General features: G+C 46.2%; 1 protein-coding gene across 1 annotated transcript in view; it reads right to left on the bottom strand.

Annotated features, from left to right (window-relative positions):
* col16a1 (collagen, type XVI, alpha 1) overlaps window positions 1–22467 on the bottom strand; it is a gene marked incomplete at its 3' end in the record, with an annotated part of 565824 nt that overhangs the window by 32741 nt on the left and 510616 nt on the right. Inside the window, exons 42-47 of the mRNA XM_059954228.1 lie at window positions 20121–20165; window positions 16731–16820; window positions 12454–12498; window positions 11262–11306; window positions 8637–8690; window positions 4111–4164 (exon numbers count right to left, since the gene is read on the bottom strand). Coding sequence (XP_059810211.1) covers window positions 4111–4164; window positions 8637–8690; window positions 11262–11306; window positions 12454–12498; window positions 16731–16820; window positions 20121–20165 — 333 coding nt within the window. The remainder of the gene's footprint in view (window positions 1–4110; window positions 4165–8636; window positions 8691–11261; window positions 11307–12453; window positions 12499–16730; window positions 16821–20120; window positions 20166–22467) is intronic.

Genomic DNA, 22467 nt, shown 5'->3' on the forward strand with positions numbered 1-22467 from the left:
GCCCTTGATGGTGAGGAGGCTAGTGCCTATGATGGAGCTGGTTTATCTACTAGACACTGACACCCAGGTGCAGGAATTGTTGGACAGACTGTTCATGGCTACAGTGACTACTACACATACAAACATCAAGACCCAGTCCTAGTTCGAATAATGCTGACATAACATCGGTCCCAGTCTCCAGCACCTTCCCACAGCAATATCTGAACCAACCCAGCTCTAATGCAATTGGAATAGTGGTGGGCAACTCCTGGCAACTGAGCATCATGGTGACTACAAGAGCTGGCCAGATACTTGGCATTTCCTACGTATCTCTCAGAGCCTTCCCACTATGTGCAAGGCTCATGTGTGATGAAATACTATAGATCATAAGACACAGGAGTAGAATCATGGTGGATCCTTTTTTTTCCCTCCTCAGCTCCATTCCCTGGCCTTTGATGCCATGCCCAATCAAGAAACTATCAAGCTCTGCCATAAATACACCCAATGACCTGGTCTCCCCAGCTGCCAGTGGTAATAGATACTCTACTATTGTCTGGGTGAGCGAACCTCCATCAGCTTTCAGGGAGTTAAATGCCATCCAGGATAAACAGTTATTTCCCTGCCTCTGCAAGGACAGTCATCAGTTTAGGGCTGTGTCCGAAGCTCCCTCCTTTACTCTCTGTATATGCATGAATGTGTCACCACCCACAGCTCCAATCTGCTAATTAAATTTGCTGAGGATACCACATTGATTGGCCTCATCTCAAATAATAACGAGGCAGCCTACAGAGAAGAAGTCATCATCCTGACACAGTGGTGTCAAGAAAACCTCTCCCTCAGTGTTGTAAAAACAAAGGAGCTGGCTGTGGATTATAAGAGGAATGGATACAGGCTAATCCCTTTTGACATCAATGGATCTGGGGTTGAGAGGGTGAACAGCTTTAATTCCTCACCATAAACGTCACTGAGGATCTCATATGGTCTGTACATACTGGCTGCGAGATGAAAAAGGCACAACAGTGCCTCGTTCACCTCAAACTGTTGAAGAAGTTTGGCATGAGTCCCCAGATCCTAAGGATTTACTACAGGGGTACAATTGAGAGCTTCCTGACTCAATGATCCGTACTTTAAGGAACAAATTAAAAAAGAAATTGGTCTCTACTTAGAATTGAATGATAATGAAGAGGTTTCACCTCCCATTTTATGGGATACTCTGAAGGCTTTCTGAAGAGGGAAAATTATAGCGATATCTTCATATAAGAAAAAAATAAGGAATAAAACATTAGAGGAATTACAAAGTAGGCTGAAGGAACTAGAGAAAAACACAAATTGAATTTGGTACAGGATACATTAGGGGAAATTAAAAGAATTAGGAATGAAATAAATAATTTGGCTACGCAAGAAATCAGGAAAAACAATGTTTCTGAAACAGAGACATTATGAAAGTGGATCGAAATCTATGAAAATACTGGCGTGGAAACTGAAAAAAAGATAGCAGAACTAGGGACCCAAGAACGAAAATGATAAAAAAATAAGTTAAATGAAATTCAAGAAGCTTTTGAAGTGTTTTACAAAACTCTATATTCCAAAGTTCCGGGGGAAGCATAACCCAAACTGACACCTTCTTGAATTCTCTAGAGTTACTCACTTTAAGCAAAAAATAAAATAGAACGATGACTGCTGACATAACTGAAGTTGAATTTAGTAGGCTTAAATTAAGCAATTCACCAGGATCAGATGGGTATATGGCAGAGTGGTACAAAGAATTTAAAAATGAGTTAATTCCTGTTTTACTCCCCACACTGAACTGGGCTCTAAAAAAGGCACAAATGCCACCCAGTTGGAAGGAAGCGATAATTTTAGCTATATCGAAAGAAGGCCAGGATAAAATGGAATGCGGGTCATTTAGACCAATATCCATTCTTAATGTAAATTATAGATTATTTACCTCCATCATGGCCAAACAATTAGAGGGGTTTCTACCCATACTGACATGTAACGATCAGATAGGTTTTACACAACAATGCCAAACGCAAGATAATATACTTCACATTATGAATCATATACAAAAAAATAAAATCAAAGCAATAGTGATAGGCGTGGACGCTGAAAAGGCATTTGATTTGGTTAATTTGAATTTTCTTTACAGAGTTTTACATTGATTTGGTTTCCAAGACACAATTATTAAAACTATACAGACACTAAATGACAACCCTACTGCTAGGATTAAAGTCAATGGATATTATCAAATAGTCTTACCCTAGAAAGGGGGTACGAGACAGGGCTGTGCATGGTCACCGCTACTCTTTGCGTTATATCTGGAACCATTAGCTCAACACATCAGACAAAATGAAGATATAAGGGGAATTACTATTAAAGGGACAAAGCATAAATTGGCTCCTTACTCAGATGACATTTTGATCTATCTAGGGCAACCAACATACTGTTTACCTAAATTGATGCAATCCTTTGAACAATATGGTCAATTATCAGGATACAAGATCAACATAGGTAAAACCCAATTACTTTCATATTACTATAGCCCACCAAGAGAAATTGAAAGTAGATACCCCTAGGCATGTCAAACAGAGTCTTTCAAATATTTGGGCATCATTATGCCAAAAGATTTGGCAACATTATCAGAAGTAATTATCAGCCTTTATATAAAAAATTAAGGAAGATATGGCAAAATGGAACCGGATTCCTTTTTTCAGTCTCAGTTCAAGGATTGAGTTTATTAAAATGAATATACTGCACAGACTGTTATTTCTCTTTCAGACCCTACCAATAGAGATGAATTGAAATCAATTCAATGAATGGAACAAGATGTTATTTGCCAGGGTAAAAGGCCTAGAGTTCGCCTCAAATCTTTGCAATTAGCAAAGGAAAAGGGGGGATGGGGTCTACCTTCTCTTAGAGATTATTATTCTGCAGCACAGTTGAGAGCTATAATATGTTGGTGTAACCCATCATATGATGCTCAATGGGAAAACATTGAGGAGTGGGTACTTCCCATCCCCATACAGGCAATTTTGGCTGATAACAACCTGCAAAGGTACATAAATACTATTGATAACCCATGAGTGAAATTGACTCTTAAAATATGGAAAACTACTATAAAAGAATATAATCTAGAGGGAGATATTGCAATTCTTAAATGGTGTGCACATGACTTGGTTTTACACCAAATAAACTGGATGCTGGATTTAAGGACTGGACAGCTAAAGGAAAAACAGTTCTTTGCAACATAATGAAAGAAGGAACACTTCAGTTTTGAAATGCTTAAAGAGAAACACTTATTAGAAAAACAAAGTTTTTTAAAATTGGTATTTACAGATGCGACAATATGTTAATAAGACACTTAAAAATGTAACCAAGGTAAGTACATGCTTGATAGAGCTATTTAGAAAAGCATATAATTCAGATAATGGTAGTAGAATCATTTCAAGTATGTATAAGGGGTTGTCAAATCTTAAAACACATTCGACTTCATATATTAAAACAAAATGGGAGAAGGAAAGAGGGATAATCATATCTGAGGAAGAATGGACAATAATATGGAGATATCAATGGAAGTGTACCAGTTCACAGAAATGGAAGGAGTTTGGATGGAAAAACACTTGTGATATCCAGCATCTGGAAAGCAAGGGGCACATGAGGCTCAGCAAGGCTGCGAAGGACATGTCTTCCTCCAAGTTGGGCAATGTGGACTGAGAAACACTGCAAGTTGATGCCAGAACTCCTTACCTATCACCCTGAGAATACACCTGCCTTACAGATGCTGCTCACATCTCTCCCTCAAGGATTCTGAGTCTGATTTAGATTTCTCCCCTGTAGATGTTAGCAGCTGTGAAATGCACAGTTAGTGTGAACATGTAAGTGTCACATATATTCTGGCACCAACATAACATGCCTGTGATGCTCAGTATAACATCAAGCGTAACAAAATTGAATACAACAAGCACCAACAACAGCAAAACAATCCCATTTTCCCCACACCACCCATTTATCCCCATTGTCCCTCACCTTCCAGTCAAGATGGACAGTGCAACATGACTGCCACCTTGACCAGAAGGGTCTGAACCCGCACACTCCCACACCGGGTGTGAATATTGAAATCATCAAACCTACCGGGAGACCAGGCATCCCTGCTGCTCCGGGGTATCCAGCGGATCCTGGAGGACCCTGGGGAGGGGGGCAAACATATCAGAGCAGTGTTACTCCAGCAGTCCATATCTGACCTAGGAAGGATTCAGTGACCCATCTGCTGGTCTGACACAGCAGGTTCTAGTGAGCCAGCTCAGATGTAACACTGACTCCCACTCAACACCATGCTTGATGCCCACCTGCAACATTGAAACACACCCCACACCAAACATACTCCTCAGTCCTCCCCCCAACACCATATCTCAACTCCACATTAAAAAGCACACCCACATCTCATTCACAACATACCCCACACCCAACACCATATCTCAACTCCGCACTAAAACACAACCCACATCTTATTCCCAACAAGAACTCACTCCCAACACTATACTGCACACCCAAGGGCAAACCTCACACCCAACAACTTAGCATATTCCCATTGCTCACCATCCCCAACACTGAGACACAACTCCCACACCTCACTCTTAACAACAAACCTCACACCCAACACTACACCTCACTCTAATGCCACACCTCTGTCACGGTCCCTTCTGGCAATCACCAGCCTGGCTATTTTCCTCAGGAATTCGGCCTCAATCACCTCGTTTAGTTCCCAATCATTCCCAGGTTCCACTAATTACAAACACCTGCTTTCCATCAGCAAATGCAGTATAAAAATCCTGTGACCTCAAGAAGCTGCTGCCAGTTTGTTGGCTGACTTGTGTCCAAGTATCTGTGTTCCAGAACTATCAGTTCTAGCCGAGCATCATTCCTGAATTCTCTACTAAAGCCAAGACACTGCATAAAGACTCACTTGGCACCAACTTCGCGCTCGCTATGACCGTAACGCCTCCCGACTCGGCTTCTGCACCTGTGTTTAGCACTTGGGTTCGTTCCACCGCCACGTCCTTGCAAGAGAACGAACTGGCCACGATGAACCCGGTGGACACGGATCCCGTACAACAGGCCCTGGCCAGCCAGTGCTACCTATTGGGTGCCCACGACCAACTACTTTGGGAGATCACGGAAAACCTTCGGACACTAACCACGAACATGCAGAAGGTCAGTAAACAAGTGGACTGCGTCTCCGCTTCTTTTCCTCCATCCCCTCCAAGAACCCCGGCTACCCAAACCACACCGCTCGGGATGGCTTCGCTCATCCCCTCGAGAGCCGTATGTACCCGAGCCTGAACCCTACGCCGGGGACCTAGGTAGGTGCCGGGCCTTCCTGTTACAATGCTCCCTAGTCTTTGAGCTGCAGCCACGTACCTACCCCTCCGATAAATCAAAGATTGCGTACATCATGGGGCTGCAACAGGGGGATGCCTTGGCCTGGGCAACCGCGATATGGGAAAACCGACCTGAGGTTTGTTCCACCTGCTCCTCCATTGTCGCTGAAATGAGGAAAGTCTTCGAACAATCCATTCGTGGTAAGGACACCGCAAAACAGTTGCTTACTCTTCGTCAGGCTTCGCGAAGTGTGGCCAGGTATTCCACTGAGTTCCGGACCTTGGCTGCAGACTCCGGGTGGAAAGACGAGGCCCTACAGGAGCTGTTTTGACAGGGCCTCTTGGACAAGATAAAGGATGAGTCGGCCTCAAGGGGCGACGTGGACTGTCTGGTCTCTCTGAGCTTGCTAGCCATTCGATTAGATTATCGACTTCAGGAGCGGCAGAGACAGGGAACCAGTTGCCCTGCTCCTTGGGGAAGCCCAGTCCACCTTGCCAGTCTCAGCCAGCCCCCACTTTCCCCAGCCGCTTCCAGTATGGCTCCTGCTATGACCATCCCCACCCCCTGGGGAGGAACCGATGCAGCTGGGACGGAACCATCTCTCCCCGGCTGAACAAATTCGGAGGTGGAGAGCTGAGGATTGCTACCGTTGTGGCCAGCCAGGATGTTTTCGGGATACCTGCCCTCAGCGGCCAAAAGGGAGGGCTCACCAGTGACAAAGGGAGCTCTGCTGAGCCGGATGATACTCCCTTCACCACCCCAGACTCGGATGCAGATCCCGGCAACCATGTATTACCAACAACAGTCTCTGTCCTTATCCGCTTTGGTGGATTCCGGTGCTGACTGCAATCTTCTGGACGAAGAGATAGCCACCCAGGCAGGCCTCGGGAGCCGCTAACAACCCCCCTGGAGGCACGGACCCTAGACGGAAAACTGCTGGCTCGGGTGACCCACTGTACGCCACCCCTGACCTTGATCCTATCCGGCAACAATCAGGAGGAGATACGATTCAGTCTCATTCATTCCCCTCGAGCCCCGGTAGTTCTAGGGTATCCATGGCTGACCCAACACAATCCCCGTATCGACTGGTCTACCGGGAGGATAGCTGAATGGAGCCCGTCTTGCCATGCCAACTGTCTGCGGTCGGCCCCATCTCCCAGAGAAGCTACCACGACCCCGCCTGTTTTGGAACCCCTGGACTTGTCCCGCATCCCCAAAGAGTACCATGACTTGGGACAAGTGTTCAGTAAACAACAGGCCCTTTCCCTGCCTCCGCACCGCCCATTGACCTTCTCCTCGGGGCCCCGCTACCCACCACTTGCCTTTTTAACCTATCCTGACTGGAGAGACAGGCTATGGAGAAATACATTAGTGAGTCATTTGCGGCGGGCATTATCAGGCCTTCATCCTCCCCAGTAGGTATTGGTTTCTCTTTTGTAGAAAAGAAGGATGGGATGCTTTGCCCTTGTATTGATTAATGAGGCCTAAACAATATAACAGTTAAGAACAAGCACCCCCTACCCCTCATTAGTTCCGCATTAGGGCCACTGCATGGAGCCACCGTCTTCTCAAAGCTGGACCTTCGCAACGCCTACCACTTAGTCAGGGTGAGGGAGGGGGACGGCCTTCAATACACTTCCGGGCCACTTTGAATATTTTATCATGCCGTTTGGCCTCACCAATGCTCCCGCCATTTTCCAAACCCTGATCAATGATGTACTGAGGGAGTTTATCAATCAGTTCGTATTTGTTTACCTTGATGATATCCTGATATTTTCTAGCACCCCCAAGAACACGTACACCATGTCAGTCAAGTCCTCCAGAGACTGTGGGTTAACCAATTATTTGTAAAGGCGGAAAAATGTGAGTTCCCCGTCCCTTAGGTCAGCTTCTGAGGCGATATAATTGAAAGCGGGCAGGTGAGAGCAGACCCTGAGAAGATCCGGGCAGTGGAGGAATGGCCCAGACCCACGACCCACAAACAACTTCAACGATTCCTGGGGTTTGCAAACTTCTAGCACCGATTCATCAGAGACTACAGTCCAGTAGTGGCCCCCCTTACCTGGTTTACCTCACTGACCACACCATTTTGCTGGGACTCTGAAGTGGACTTGGCATTCACTGAACTGAAGAGGTGTTTCACCACCGCTCCCATCCTGGTCCATCTGGACCCATCCTGTCAATTCATCACTGAGGTGGACACCTCTGACTCCGGGGTAGGAGCGGTCTTATCCCAACGGGCAAGTTCGGACAAAAAGCTTCAGCCCTGCGCCTTCTACTCGTTGACTGTCCCCCGCCGAGCGGAATTATGACGTCTGGAATCGGGAACTGCTGGCAGTCAAACTTCCACTGGAAGAATGGAGGCACAGGCTGGAGGGGGCAGAACACCCGTTTGGGGTGTGGCCGGATCATAAGAACCTGGGGTATATTCAGACCGCCAAATGATTGAACTCCCGCCAGGACCGTTGGGCATTGTTTTCCGGACGGTTCAAGTTTACCCTCACGTACCGTCCAGGATCCAAGAATGGGAAGCCGGACGCGCTACCCCGCCAGCATGACTCCAAGGATGACATCTCCAGTCCCGAGACGATCCTCCCACCATCCGGCGTGGTGGCCACCCTCACCTGGGAGATCGAGGCTAAAGTAAAGGAAGCCCAGCGGGACGACCCCGACCCCGACCCTGGCAATGGACCTGGCGATCGCCTGTACGTGCCCGTCTCTGTCAGGTCTCAGGCTCTCCAATGGGGCATACATCCCGGTTCGCCTGTCACCCCGGGAGTGATCGGACCCTGGCTCTCCTGAGGAAGCACTTTTGGGCCGTCCATGGAAGAGGGACACCCGTTCTTGTGTCTCGGCTTGTTCCATCTGTGCCCGGGGAAAGGTCTCTCATCGACCATCTGCGGGTCTACTTTGTCCTCGACCTGTCCCTGGTCACACATCGCCCTAGACTTTATCACCGGTCTACCCCCTTCCCGCGGAAACACCACTGTCCTCACCGTGCTAGACCGATTCTCCAAGGTGGTGCACTTTGTGGCCCTCCCTAAACTCCTTTCCTCTCAAGAAACCGCAGATCCCATCGCTCACCACCCCAACACTGAAACACACTTCCCATCCCTCACACACCTAACACTCCCCCTCAACACCGAGCCTCACACGCAACACCACACCTCATCCCCTACACTGAGACCATAGTTTTCCAGTCTACCATTGTGTTCAGCCCAGGAGGCCTGGAGGCCCCACTTTCAATTCCCCACAATACAATAGCAGTCTCTGCTCACCTGTTCTCCTTTCTGTCCAGGCACTCCATTTAATCCCCGTTCTCCGGGTAGACCCTGTTGGTGGAAGACAAAGTTCTGAAGAGAGATTCTCAATACAATCACTGCTGGGGAGCTGCCGGAGTCTTTGATGTCTCACATCCTACTGGTTGTTTCTATGAAATTCAGGAACACCATCCCTCCAAGTTGGACAGCGTCCTCATCTGGAAGTACATCGCTGTTCCTACATCACTACTAGGCTGAAACCCTAGAGGTGCTCAGCCAACAGCAACTGCAATGTAAGGACTGCAGTGGTTACAGAAAGGGGCTCATCTCAACCTTCCCAAGGGCAGTTAGGGATGGGCAATAAATGCTGGCTTGACACTCTGTTGCCCAATTCCCTAAGCTTCCCTTCCTTCTCAATGTGACTCCACAGGATTCAGAGTCAGGAAAGTACAGGCAATCTACAGAAGGGAAATCATAGCTGAGGTCGCAGAGGGAGTTGGGAGACTGTAACATGGGGTATATATCTGCCTTATATCCCAGGCTGCTGAGGGTTGGCTTCAGCAGCCTGGTGTCTCAACCATGGATTCAGCAGCTCAGCAGATATGGCAAGTGTGCTGGAGAATATGCATGTGTAAGCTAATTATTTCATTGTGATAGTATTTAACTCAATTCATTCCATTGTAGTTTGTTGAGACTTGGACACAGCAACGTTCCACTGTCTGCTTGCATTCCACCCTTCCTAAGAAATTGGACTGACTCTGAAGACTAATGGGATTCTTTTTATTCTTAACGTTGTTCTTTTCAGATACAGTGTAGGCTTCATTTTCTATTTGAGAGTTTAGGTAATGGCCCTGTTTGGCCTAGCGTTTTTTTTTCTTTTCCCTTTAACACTGTTTGCATTAAAGTCTGTGAACTATCGACCTGCTTCAGTGTCTCTCACTCTGCACTTGGGCCATATCCTGGTACTGCTCCCTCAATGGCAGGAGGATTGGTGAAGAGAGCATCTTGCCCTTGGTCAAGCACATTATTTGCCCCATATTCTGCCCAGCTTGGTTGTCCCAGCCACCAGACCCACATGATATTGAGCCAAACATTAGACTCAGCACAGAGCAAGGGGCCCACCCGCACCCTTGTCTCCAACCTGATACCTGCGCACATACTAACCATCTCATTCACCCCCATGAGACTGTTCAACTGTCAGAAACCAAAAAACTACAGAATCAGAAACACTTGTTGTTGAAGTTTCTCTTCCAAATTAAATCACTAAGAAACAGAAGAGCACAACTTCAAACCATTGACCACGAGAAGGGACTCCTGCCCAAAGCTCTCTCTTCTGTTGCAATAGGGGATCCCTGGGAAGTTTTCTGTTCTGCTAGGCTACTCTGAGAGATTTCTCCGCTCAAACCTTCTCCTTCAGTCTGCAGCTCTGACCTTCCACACAGTTTAGTAAGAAGCTTCATTGTTCTAGAGGAGCTCCAACTCTTCCAGGAAATGGTCTGATCCTGTGCTCCATTCCTCCCATGTAGGTCCATGATACGTCCTACTGAAGTGGGCCGCACCTCTGCAGGAGCCTGCTGCTCTGTCCCCTGGTGGTCTCGGGTAACTCAGTGTCGGGGCTGTGGCACCACTGCTTAGCAGGCATTGATCTAGTGAAGGATGTTGGGCCCAGACTGTGTCTGCTATCTCAGAACACAAAGATACACTACCACCAGGTGCTGTGAGTGCATTAGAGCACACTTATCCCCTTACACCAATGAATCAGTGTGCCTCCCACTACTCGGTGTGACCAGCTTCAGTCCAAGCACTGGCTGTCAGTCGGTTTGGCCCTTTTTGCCACTATTGTTTCTACACCTGCTCAATGACCTCAGCCAAAGGCTCTGTCTGATGTGGGGAGGGGATAGGCAGAAGCTGGATCAGAGTGTGTGTCGACACCCAGCACAAGACAGGCTCATCCCAATCCCAATCTACCGTGGAGAACTGCAATCTTTGAGGGGAATATTATGCAGGCTGGAGTGGTCCTGCTTAGATGCATCAGATCCGAGTCTAAGTTGTTATTTTTCCTGAAGTTTAACTTTCTTTATGCTTGTCCATATTTTTTATATAATCACCTATTTATCTGTAATTAATCAGTGGATTTTCAGTAATTATAGTTAAACTGGTTCCATGTTTCACTTGCAGTTTATCTGCAGCCCGTGCCACACCACGGAACCTGACCATCTTATCAATGGAATTTCTCTATCTGTCTGAGTTAGGTTTTAGTACGAGACATACACAACTGCTTGGTTCTTAGTTCTCTTTAATTTGTCTGCTCTCCCTCCTGTGGAGTGACTAGGTTACCATCATCTCATTGTCATGAGTACCTAATAAAATTGACATAACCATAGGTTTAATGCCCCCATTCTTTACTTCCAAAGAAACTTCTGGATCATAACATCTCTAAATCCAAAAGGAGATAATGTTGGGCCAATAATTCAGCACCAAGACCTCCTGGCAGATGTTGGCAGCTGGAATACAGCATCCTGTGTTAATGGCTTGGTGTGCTTTGCTGCCCGACATTTGAAAGCCCTCTTGTTCCAGTTCTCCACCACCCCTCCAACATTGGAATGATGTTACAAAAAAAAAATTCTGTCCAAGGATACTCACAGCAGTTCCAGGGGGCCCAGGAGAGCCAGGAAACCCAGGGGGTCCCTACAGGGAAAAACAAGACTCAAACTATGAAAATCAAACAATGGCAGTTGCTGGAAATCTGGAACAGAAAATGCAGAGGCACCCAGTGAGTCAGGCAGCATCTGCGAGGAGAAAGGCAGAGGAAGGGTAAAGAGTCTGAAACCTGAAACATTGACTATGTCTCTTCTCCACCTACGAAGTTTGGTATTTTTTTGTTTCAGTGAAGGGAATGGGGAGAACAGTGGATCTCGTGAGCTGTGGTTTGGGAGCAAGCAATCTGATGACCTTGGATTCCCCACACTTGGCTTGGCATTCCAAGTCTTGCAGCACAGGAGTTTGGTTTTCCATGTTGACTGGTTTGACTCCCCCCCACCCCCCCAATACGAAAAGCCATGAAATTGAATAACAATACATGAAAGACAACAACTGTTTACACCAGGCATTAGGCACCGAAAACGGTTCCCAGTGGAAACTGCTGTTCGGTGATTTAAGGAAGGCATCAGCTCTACGAAGTACACAGCCCGTGGCAACACTGGAGAGAGAGGCTGCAGGGCAGATTGGGAGATCCCAGATTTCCTGAAAGTGACATGGGATCATGGAATTCCTATTCAAGAGGCCAGCAGTGAAGGGGCATGATCTTGTAGGGCAGAAATGGGGAGGAGAAATCCCCCCCCCCCGACTGATGTCAGATACTAGATCACACATGATATAGAGCAGGGCACTTACAGCTGAAAGCAGAGAAATATCTGGGGATGCGGAATTTCTGGGCCTATTGGCCCTGACCCTCATCTGTGTATGAACAGATCGCTGAATGTTGTATGAAGTAAGGAATATGCAGAAAAACAGAACTGGAGTAGATAGCAATGATCCAATGAATGTTAGGACAGGTTTGAGGTGCCAAATGGTCTAATCCCAGTCCATTTCCTGTGCACTTGAGCTTTCACTGTTCAGTGGAAGCAGCTTCCTCACTGACATCTCAAAACCCCTGATAAATACTATACAACTCATGAGGTGGGGAGTGGGGTGAAAGGTGTTTCTGTTCCACCACTCAGCCCCCGACTGAGCATGAGCCATGGGGGACAGAAGCTGCTGGGTTTATTCAGTGATATAAACGGGACGAGCTGACAAGCTGCTTCTGTCTGAGGTCACTGTTTAAAGCTAGGCTTACCGATTGGCCTGGTGGCCCTGGATATCCTCGGAGACCTGGAGAACCCTGGGGAAAGAAAGTACACAAGCAGTAACTAAGAGGCATGTGTTGGTATTTCCATATGGGAGAGTTAGAGTCCTGGCAGTGCAGTGAATCATATTCCATCCCCAGAGGAGATCCCCAGTACAGCAGGAGCTCCCCACTCCACAGAGAAGCACTTTTGATACCAGTTCTAAAATTCACCAACCTCAATTTGAACTTTGATTCACAAAATCATTCCAGCTTCTGTATATCTACTCATTCAACTCTCTTTTACCATTCTATCATGTAACCTCTCAGGTCCTGGAGCAAAGTGTGCCCTTCTCTGCCATCCAGAGCCCATTTACTGTTGCTCCTCACAAGGACAGTTCCAATAACACCATGCCTCCTACATGTCCTGCAACTCTCACTGATGCCTGTGTGGCTGGGAAAGGCTACAGTCAGCAGGGATTGTGGAGAGGCTACTGCACAGGACCAAAAGAAGCTGCAGAAGGTTGTAAATCTAATCAATTACATCCTGGGTACTAGCCTACGAAATACCCAGCACATCTTCAGGGAGCGGTGTCTCAGAAAGCAAGCATACATTTTTAAAGACCTCCAGCACCCAGGGCATGCCCTTTTCTCACTGTTACCATCAGCTAGGGGTACAGAAGCCTGAAGGCACACACTTAGCTTTTTCCCCTCTGCCATGCGATTCCTAACTGGATGTTGAATCTTTGGATACTACCTCACTTTTTTAAAATATAGAGTATTTTTGTTCTTACACATTTTTAAAAATCTATTCAATATATGTAATAGATTTACTTGTTCAGATATTATTATTATTATTTTTACATAGAAACATAGAAAATAGGTGCAGGAGTAGGCCATTTGGCCCTTCGAGCCTGCACCGCCATTCAGTATGATCCATCCAACTCAGAACCCTGTACCTGCTTTCTCTCCATACCCCCTGATCCCTTTAGCCACAAGGGCCATATCTAACTCCCTCTTAAATATAGCCAATGAACTGGCCTCAACTGTTTCCTGTGGCAGAGAATTCCACAGATTCACCACTCTCTGTGTGAAGAAGTTTTTCCTCATCTCGGTCCTAAAAGGCTTCCCCTTTATCCTTAAACTGTGACCCCTCATTCTGGACTTCCCCAACATTGGAAACAATTTTCCTGCATCTAGCCTGTCCAATCCCTTTAGAATTTTATACGTCTCAATAAGATCCTCTCTCAATCTTCTAAATTCCAGCGAGTATAAGCCTAGTCGATCCAGTCTTTCTTCATATGGAAGTCCTGCCATCCCAGGAATCAATCTGGAGAACCTTCTTTGTACTCCCTCTATGGCAAGAATGTCTTTCCTCAGATTAGGGGACCAAAACTGCACACAATACTCCAGGTGCGGTCTCATCAAGGCCTTGTACAACTGCAATAGAACCTCCCTGCTCCTATACTCGAATCCTCTTGCTATGAATGCCGACATACCATTCATCTTTTTCACCGCCTGCTGTACCTGCATGCCCACTTTCAATGACTGGTGTACAATGACACGCAGGTCTCATTGCACCCCCCCTTTTCCTAATCGGACACCATTCAGATAATAATCTGTTTTCCTGTTCTTGCCACCAAAGTGGATAACTTCACATTTATCCACATTAAATTGCATCTGCCATGAATTTGCCCACTCACCTAACCTATCCAAGTCACCCTGAATCCTCTTAGCATCCTCCTTACAGCTAACACCGCCGCCCAGCTTCGTATCATCTGCAAACTTGGAGATGCTGCATTTAATTCTCTCGTCTAAATCATTAATATATATTGTAAACAACTGGGGTCCCAGCACCGAGCCTTGCGGTACCACACTAGACACTGCCTGCCATTCTGAAAAGGTCCTGTTTACTCCCACTCTTTGCTTTCTGTCTGCCAACCAATTCTCTATCCACATCAATACCATACCCCCAATACCACGTGCTTTAAGTTTGCACACTAATCTCCTGTGTGGGACCTTGTCAAAAGCCTTTTGAAAATCCAAATATACCACATCCACTGGTTCTCCCCTATCCACTCTACTAGTTACATCCTCAAAAAATTCTATAAGATTCGTCAGACATGATTTTCCTTTCACAAATCCATGCTGACTTTGTCCGATGATTTCACCTTTTTCCAAATGTGCCGTTATCACATCTTTGATAACCGACTCTAGCATTTTCCCCACCACCGATGTCAGGCTAACTGGTCTATAATTCCCTGGTTTCTCACTCCCTCCTTTTTTATTTTATTTATTATTATTTTTTCTCTCTGCTACATTATAAATTGCATTGAACTGCTGCTGCTAAGTCAACAAATTTCTGTCACAAGTCATTGACAGTAAACCTGATCCTGATTCTGAGACACAGAGGAGTGCTGGCTCCTGGCACAGAAGTCAAGAGTGTGGTGTGTATCAAGGCGAGAATAGCAGAGCCAGAGGCAGCATGTATTCGTGAAAGGGAACAAGGAGTGTCAGCACGATAATGTAGCAGTTAGCTCAAATACTTTACAGTAACCAGCTATAAGATCGGGGTTCTTTACTGCTCCTATCTGTAAAATCAGGGTTCTAATCGGTACCTGCCTGTAAGGTCTGGGTTCAATTCAGCTCCTGTCTGTACGATCAGGGTTCGATTCTGCCCCTGTCTTATGTAGGGCTCTCAGTACCAGTAACTGTGGTGTTAACTGTTCAGGCTAACAAAATGGCTTCTCTGTATTATAATGAAAAATGGCTTCTCTCTAATGCTGTAATGGGTTTCTGTGTCTGGAATGTATGGGTTATGACTGCAGATAAGGTGGGAACTAACCAATGGAGAATTGTTATGCTATCTTGTATGTGTAAGATGAGCAGGAGTTTGTGGTCTTTTTCAGGAGGCGAATGAGGAGGACGGACATGTGAGGAGCGGACAGCAGTTCCAGGATGGCGGATACTGGATGTCAACGGTTCAGACAATGGCCGAAGGCTCTGAAGGTCATTGTGGATGGAACCGGAGGCGTGAGCTCCAACTTATTAAAATATTATGAGCACTAACTGATAAACTTACTGATTTGGCACCTTTAGGTTAATTGTTTCTACTAACCCATCACTAAGGAATAACTATAAAGTTGCAATTATTTACTCGCCTTTGGCATATTTGTGTTGCAAGCGTGTACTGGGGGGGCATTCGTATTTACAGCAAAGTATTGCACTATTGGCAGGGCGATGGCGGTTCACCCTAGGTTAACGGGGGTAAATTGGGGTCATGGATGCTACACTTAAGATCAGGGTTCAATTCTACTCTTGCCTGTATGATCAGGGTTAGCTGCTGCTCCTGTATGAAAGATCAGGGTTCAATTCTGTTCCTGTCTGTAAGATCAGGGTTCGATTTTTCTCCTGTCTGGAAGGAGTATATACATAGGATTCCTTTATGTGCTCTAGTTTCCTCCCACATTACAGGTTGGTGTCAGGGAGTTGTCAGATGGTCTTTGGCACCAGAAGTATGGTGACACTTATGGGATAGCCAACAAATCCTCATTGATTTGATTAGTTGTCAACGAAGCATTTCAGTATATGTTTCATGAGAATAAAGCTAATCGTTACCCTTGTTTGAGTTAGTTGAGGATGTAGTTAGGTGGATGAAGGGACATTGATGTTTCTGATGTTATGGAGTGATACACACTGAAACCGCTGTTTCTGAGGGATCTCCATGCACACTGGAGAGGTGAGGGGACAGAAGGATCTCTGTGCACTCTGGAGAGGACAGAATTGCAAGAATGATCCGCGAAATATGTGGAAAAGGACTGGGATATTTCTTCATGAGAGAGGTCAGCTGTTGAGTCTTTAAAATGATGAAGGGTTCTGAGGAAGTGGATGTGGATAGAGTGATTCTTCATTGGGGAAGAATATAACTGGAGGGTCAGTATGAGGGAATTGTCAGGAAATCCAATCTGGAATTCAGAAAAACATGTTTAGCCAAAGTTGAGATTGAGGAACAATTGAGATTGAGGAACAAAATCACTTGGACACAAGATGCAGTAGGTGAAATGGAGGGTCTCCCTGATGAATGTAGATAAGGAAGAAGACAGGAATCTTGAGTGGTGCATGAACACTGCCAAATGGCCTGCTTCTGACACTGGTAGTTCTAAACTGCATGAATAAGCACAAGGTTCACTGGCAGAGGTCCTAACGCCAAGGCAACTACATCCTTCTCATTGTTTGTTCCCTTTCACAGTCCTCCCGTGGGTTAAATTCCACCACCCCACTGATCTCACCTGTTCTCCTTTCATTCCAGGCAGTCCAGGTTCACCCGGAATCCCAGGCATCCCAGGAGGCCCTGCATACCCACAGTCTCTGCCATTTGGCTGTAAAATGCAGAATAAATGGTGATAAGTGGCTTTCTTGAACATAGAAGATAGAATAGTACAGCACATTACAGGCCATTTGGCCCACAATGTTGTGCCGACCCTCAAACCCTGCCTCCCATATAACCCCCCACCTTAAATTCCTCCATATACCTGTCTAGTAGTCTCTTAAACTTCACTAGTGTATCTGCCTCCACCACTGACTCAGGCAGAGCATTCCACGCACCAACCGCTCTCTGAGTGAAAAACCTTCCTCTAATATCCCCCTTGAACTTCCCTCCCCTTACCTTAAAACCATGTCCTCTTGTACTGAGCAGTGGTGCCCTGGGGAAGAGGCGCTGGCTGTCCACTCTGTCTATTCCTCTTAATATCTTGTACACCTCTATCATGTCTCCTCTCATCCTCCTTCTCTCTAAAGAGTAAAGCCCTAGCTCCCTTAATCTCTGATTATAATCCATATTTTCTAAACCAGGCAGCATCCTGGTAAATCTCCTCTGTACTCTTTCCAATGCTTCCACATCCTTCCTAATAGTGAGGCGACCAGAACTGGACACAGTTTTCCAAGTGTGGCCTAACCAGAGTTTTATAGAGCTGAATCATTACATCGCGTCTCATAAACTCTATCCCTCGACTTATGAAAGCTAATGCCCCATAAGCTTTCTTAACTACCCTATCTACCTGTGAGGCAACTTTCAGGGATCTGTGGACATGTACCCCCAGATCCCTCTGCTCCTCCACACTATGAAGTATCCTGCCATTTACTTTATATTCTGCCTTGGAGTTTGTCCTTCCAAAGTGTACCACCTCACACTTCTCCTGGTTGAACTCCATCTGCCACTTCTTAGCCCACTTCTGCATCCTATCAACGTCTCTCTGCAATCTTCGACAATCCTCTACACTATCTACACCACCACCAACCTTTGTGTCATCTGCAAAGTTGCCAAACCACCCTTCTATCCCCACATCCAGGTCGTTAATAAAAATCACAAAAAAGTAGAGGTCCCAGAACAGATCCTTGTGGGACACCACTAGTCACAACCCTGCAATCTGAATGTACTCCCTCCACCACAACCCTCTGCCGGCAAGCCAATTCCGAATCCACCTGGCCACACTTCCCTGGATCCCATGCCTTCTGACTTTCTGAATAAGCCTACCGTGTGGAACCTTGTCAAATGCCTTACTAAAATCCATGTAGATCACATCCACTGCACTACCCTCATCTATATGCCTGGTCACCTCCTCAAAGAACTCTATCGGGCTTGTTAGGCATGATCTGCCCTTCACAAAGCCATACTGACTGTCCCTGATCAGACCATGATTCTCTAAATGCTCATAGATCCTACCTCGGACTGTCACCCAACGACCTGCTTCCGGCAGCCTAGGTGTGATTACCTCCCTGCAGCTCTCATCTATAATTGACTCATTCTCCCTTATGAGTCGAAGGTCATCCAGCTGCTGCTCCAGATTCCTCCCAGCTTGCCCAGCCGCAAGCACTTCTGGCAGATGTGACTCTGCGGGAGAGGGGAGTTCCCCCAAGATTGCCACATCTCACAGGAGAAGCACATCACTGTCTCAGGAGGCATTGTAAAGACTAACTGGGAACAAGCTCGTCCTCCGCCTCTTCTCAGTCAAAGCATCTCGAGTCAAAGCCTCAAATCTCCACTCCTTCAATGGCCCACTCACTCACTGGCCACTTTCCACAGGCAGCTCCGCTTGAGGTAACCCTGTATTTATTTGTTTGAGTTTTTCAAACTGCTTAGTCACCTGACCTTGATTGCCCAATCAGCTGCTTTCTGCTGAGTCTGAGTTATTCAAATCTTGATTGTCTAATCAACGGCTTTCTGCTGAGCTATTCAGATCTTGATTGACTTGATTGCACAGTCCAACTGCCAAAACTGCCAGAATCTCTCGAGTCAAAGCCTCAAATCTCCACTCCTTCACTGGCCCACTCACTCACTAGCCGCTTTCCACAGGCCGCTCTGCTTGAGCTTGATGCTCAGTGCACTTCTGATGTGAGCAGACCATTCCCCAGTTGTTGAATAACAAGCAGAACTGCACGAAGTACACCCACACATGCATAAATACACACAACCCACCTAGCTAAATACACACACCACCTACCCAAATACACTCACACACACCCTACCTATCCAAATACACACACACACTCACCCCACCTACCCAAGTACACCCACACATGCATAAATACACACAACCCACCTAGCTAAATACAAACACACACCACCTACCCAAATACACTCACACACACCCTACCTATCCAAATACACACACACACTCACCCCACCTACCCAAGTACACCCACACATGCATAAATACACACACACAAATACACACACAACCCACCTACCTAAATACACACACACTCACACATGCACACACACCCCACCTACCTAAATAATCCCCCCCACAAATACACACCCCCACCTATCCAAATACACCCACACACATTACCTACCGAAAAACATCTTCCCACACAGACACCCCACCCATCCAAACACAACACCTCCCCCACACACACACATACATACCATCCACCCAAATACATCCCCCACACACCCCACCATCCAAATATACCTCCTACATACTGCCACCCACCCAGACACACACCCACCCAAGTACAGCCCACACCCACCCACACACACACACACACACACACACACACAATCATAAAGAGCACACAATACTCTGGGTGCCAGCAGCAGGATGTAAAGGACACCAGGAGAATTAGAAAATGTAGAGCCAGGGTAACGAGTGCTCCACTATCCCTGTAAACATGCCCTCTTCTCACAGCTACATTCAGGCAGAAGGTATAGAAGTTGAAGTCCCACAATACCTGCTAAAGGCTCTCATCCAGAAATGTTGACTGTACTTTTTTTCCACAGATGCTGAGTTCCTCCAGCACTTTGTGTGTGTCCCACAACACTAGGTTCAAGAACAGCTAAAGTCCTTGAACTAACCTGGTCACTACCTCAGTACAGCAACACAATCAACTCTTTTTTGTTCTAATTGTGTTGCTTCTTGCATCATTTTATACTTTTATTGTTAATGCTGTGTCTCTGATGTGATATGCTTTTGATGCACATGTGCTTGTGCAGATGACAACTGGACAATGAGCACTATCCTCAGTTCTGATACCCAGAAATCTGACCCAGAAAACTCTTAATTTGTGTGTGTGCGTTCATGTCCATCCCAGCCTGTGCCCAGAGCACCAGCTTCACACTTGGCAGCAAGGTCTACAAGTGTAATGACTATCAGTATAATGGTGATGCTAGTTCTTACCCTATGCTCCTCCATACGGGGCAGTTCACGCTGCTCCTGTCTGCACTGTGGAGGAAAGAAAGAAAGCAGTCACGTCAGCAGGAATCACAACACCTACAGCATTCCTTATCCTGAAGTGTTGGCTTGACATATTTTTCAGCTGCTGTGGAAGTGGCAGAGACTTTTTCAGCATGAGGCTGAAGTTGTGGAAGACTGGAGAATTGCTAATGTGCTTTTATTTAAAAAGTGCTGCAAGGTCAAGCCAGGTGAGACTCACATCAATGATGTGAAAGTTATTGATGGAGCTTCTGTGTGACATGATCACCTTGCTTTTGGAAAGACAAGCACTTTTTAGACATAGTTATCATAGCCTTGTGCATGTGAAATATACACAAGGCTACAGGCATGTGAAGAGCAAGAGGATAAGTCATGAGAGGATAACAGCAAAAAAGGAACCGGAGGAGATAGTTGAGCTCCATAGTGAATACTTCGTTCAGTATTCACTACGGAAAAGGATCTTGGCGATTGTAGGGATGAGCTACAGCAGACTGAAAAGCTTGAGCATGTAGATATTAAGGAAGAGGATGTGCTGGAGCTTTTTGAAAGCATCAAGTTGGATAAGTCTCTGGGACTGGATGAGATGTATCCCAGGCTACTGTGGGAGGTGAGGGAGAAGATTGCTGAGCCTCTGGCGATGATCCTTGCATCATTAATGGGGATGGAAGAGGTTCCAGAGAATCGGAGGTTTGCAGATGTTGTTCCCCTATTCAAGAAAGGGAATAGAGATAGCCCAGGAAATTATAGACCATTGTCTTACTTAAGTGGTTGGTAAGTTGATGGAATAGTCAGCATAGCTTTGTCACTGAATTTTTTGAGGATGTGACTAAACAGATTGATGAAGGTAGAGCAGTAGATATAGTGTATATGGATTTCAGCAAGGCATTTGATAAGGTACCCCTTGCAAGGCTTATTGAGAAAGGAAGGAGGCATGGGATCCAATGGGACATTGCTTTGTGAATCTAGAACTGGCTTGCCCATAGAAGGCAAAGAGTGGTTGTAGACAGGTCATATTCTGCATGGAAGTTTGTTTCCAGTGGTTTGCCTCAAGGATCTGTTCTGAAACCCCTGCTCTTCATTATTTTTATAAATGACCTGAATGAGGAAGTGGAGGGATGGGTTAGTAAATCTGCTGATGACACAAAGGTTGGGGGTGTTGTGGATAGTGTGGAGGGCTGTCAGAGTTTGTAACAGGACATTGATAGGATGCAAAACTGGGCTGCAAAGCGGCAGATGGATTTCAACCCAGATAAGCGTGAGGTGGTTCATTCTGGTAGGACAAATATGATGGCAGAATATAGTATTAAATAGTAAGTTTCTTGGCAGTGTGGAGGATCAGAGGGATCTTGAGGTCCGAGTCCATAGGACACTCAAAGCTGTAGCTCAGGTTGACTCTGTGGTTAAGAAGGCATATGGTGGATTGGCTTTTATCAACCATGGGATTGAGTTTAAGAGCTGAGAGGTAATGTTACAACTATATAGTGTAATATATATACACTTAGAGTACTGTGCTCAGGTCTGGTTGCCTCACTGTAGGAAGTTTGTGGATACCATAGAAAGGGTGCAGAGGAAATTGATAAGGATGTTGCCTGGATTGGGAAGCATGCCTTATTAGGTTGAGTGAACTTGGCCTTTCTCCTTGGAGCGGCGGAGGATGAGAGGTGACCTGGTAGAGGTGTACAAGATTATGACAGGTATTGATCTTGTGGATAGTCAGAGGCTTTTTCCCAGGGCTGAAATGGCTAGCATGAGAGGGCACAGGTTTAAGGTGCTGGGGAGTAGGTAGAGAGGAGGTGTTAGGGGTAATTTTTTTTATGCAGAGAGTGGTGAGTGCATGGAATGGGCTGCCGGCAATGGTGGTGGAGGGGATACAATAGGATCTTTTAAGAGACTCCTGGATAGAAATTACCTAAGGTTACCCATAGCCCTCTATTTTTCTAAGTTCCAAGTAAGTCCACGTTTAGCACAGCATTGTGGCTTGAAGAGCCTATATTGTGCTGTACGTTTCCCAAGGACTTTACTCTATCTTCTCAAAGTTTTTATTTTTCTGATTGTTTCCAAGGCTTATTCAATGTGCTTAGGGTTTTTCAATGTCCTCCCCATCTCAAGCACTCCCAAGCCTCCCTCCCGTCCCCACCTGAGGTTTCTTGATCTCATTCAATGGTCCCTGGTCTCTCGGTCTCAGGATCCCAAGTCTCTCTCTCTGTCGAGCTCCCCGGGAGTCTGGAATTGTCCCTGGATCTCGGGTTTTCAGGTCTTCCTGGGCCATCAGGGAGGCGATCCTGTTGTGATTACTTTAAGCTTGTGCAGG

Source organism: Hypanus sabinus, chromosome 30, assembly GCF_030144855.1.
Source record: "Hypanus sabinus isolate sHypSab1 chromosome 30, sHypSab1.hap1, whole genome shotgun sequence".
In the NCBI taxonomy this organism is placed as follows: Eukaryota; Metazoa; Chordata; class Chondrichthyes; order Myliobatiformes; family Dasyatidae; genus Hypanus; species Hypanus sabinus.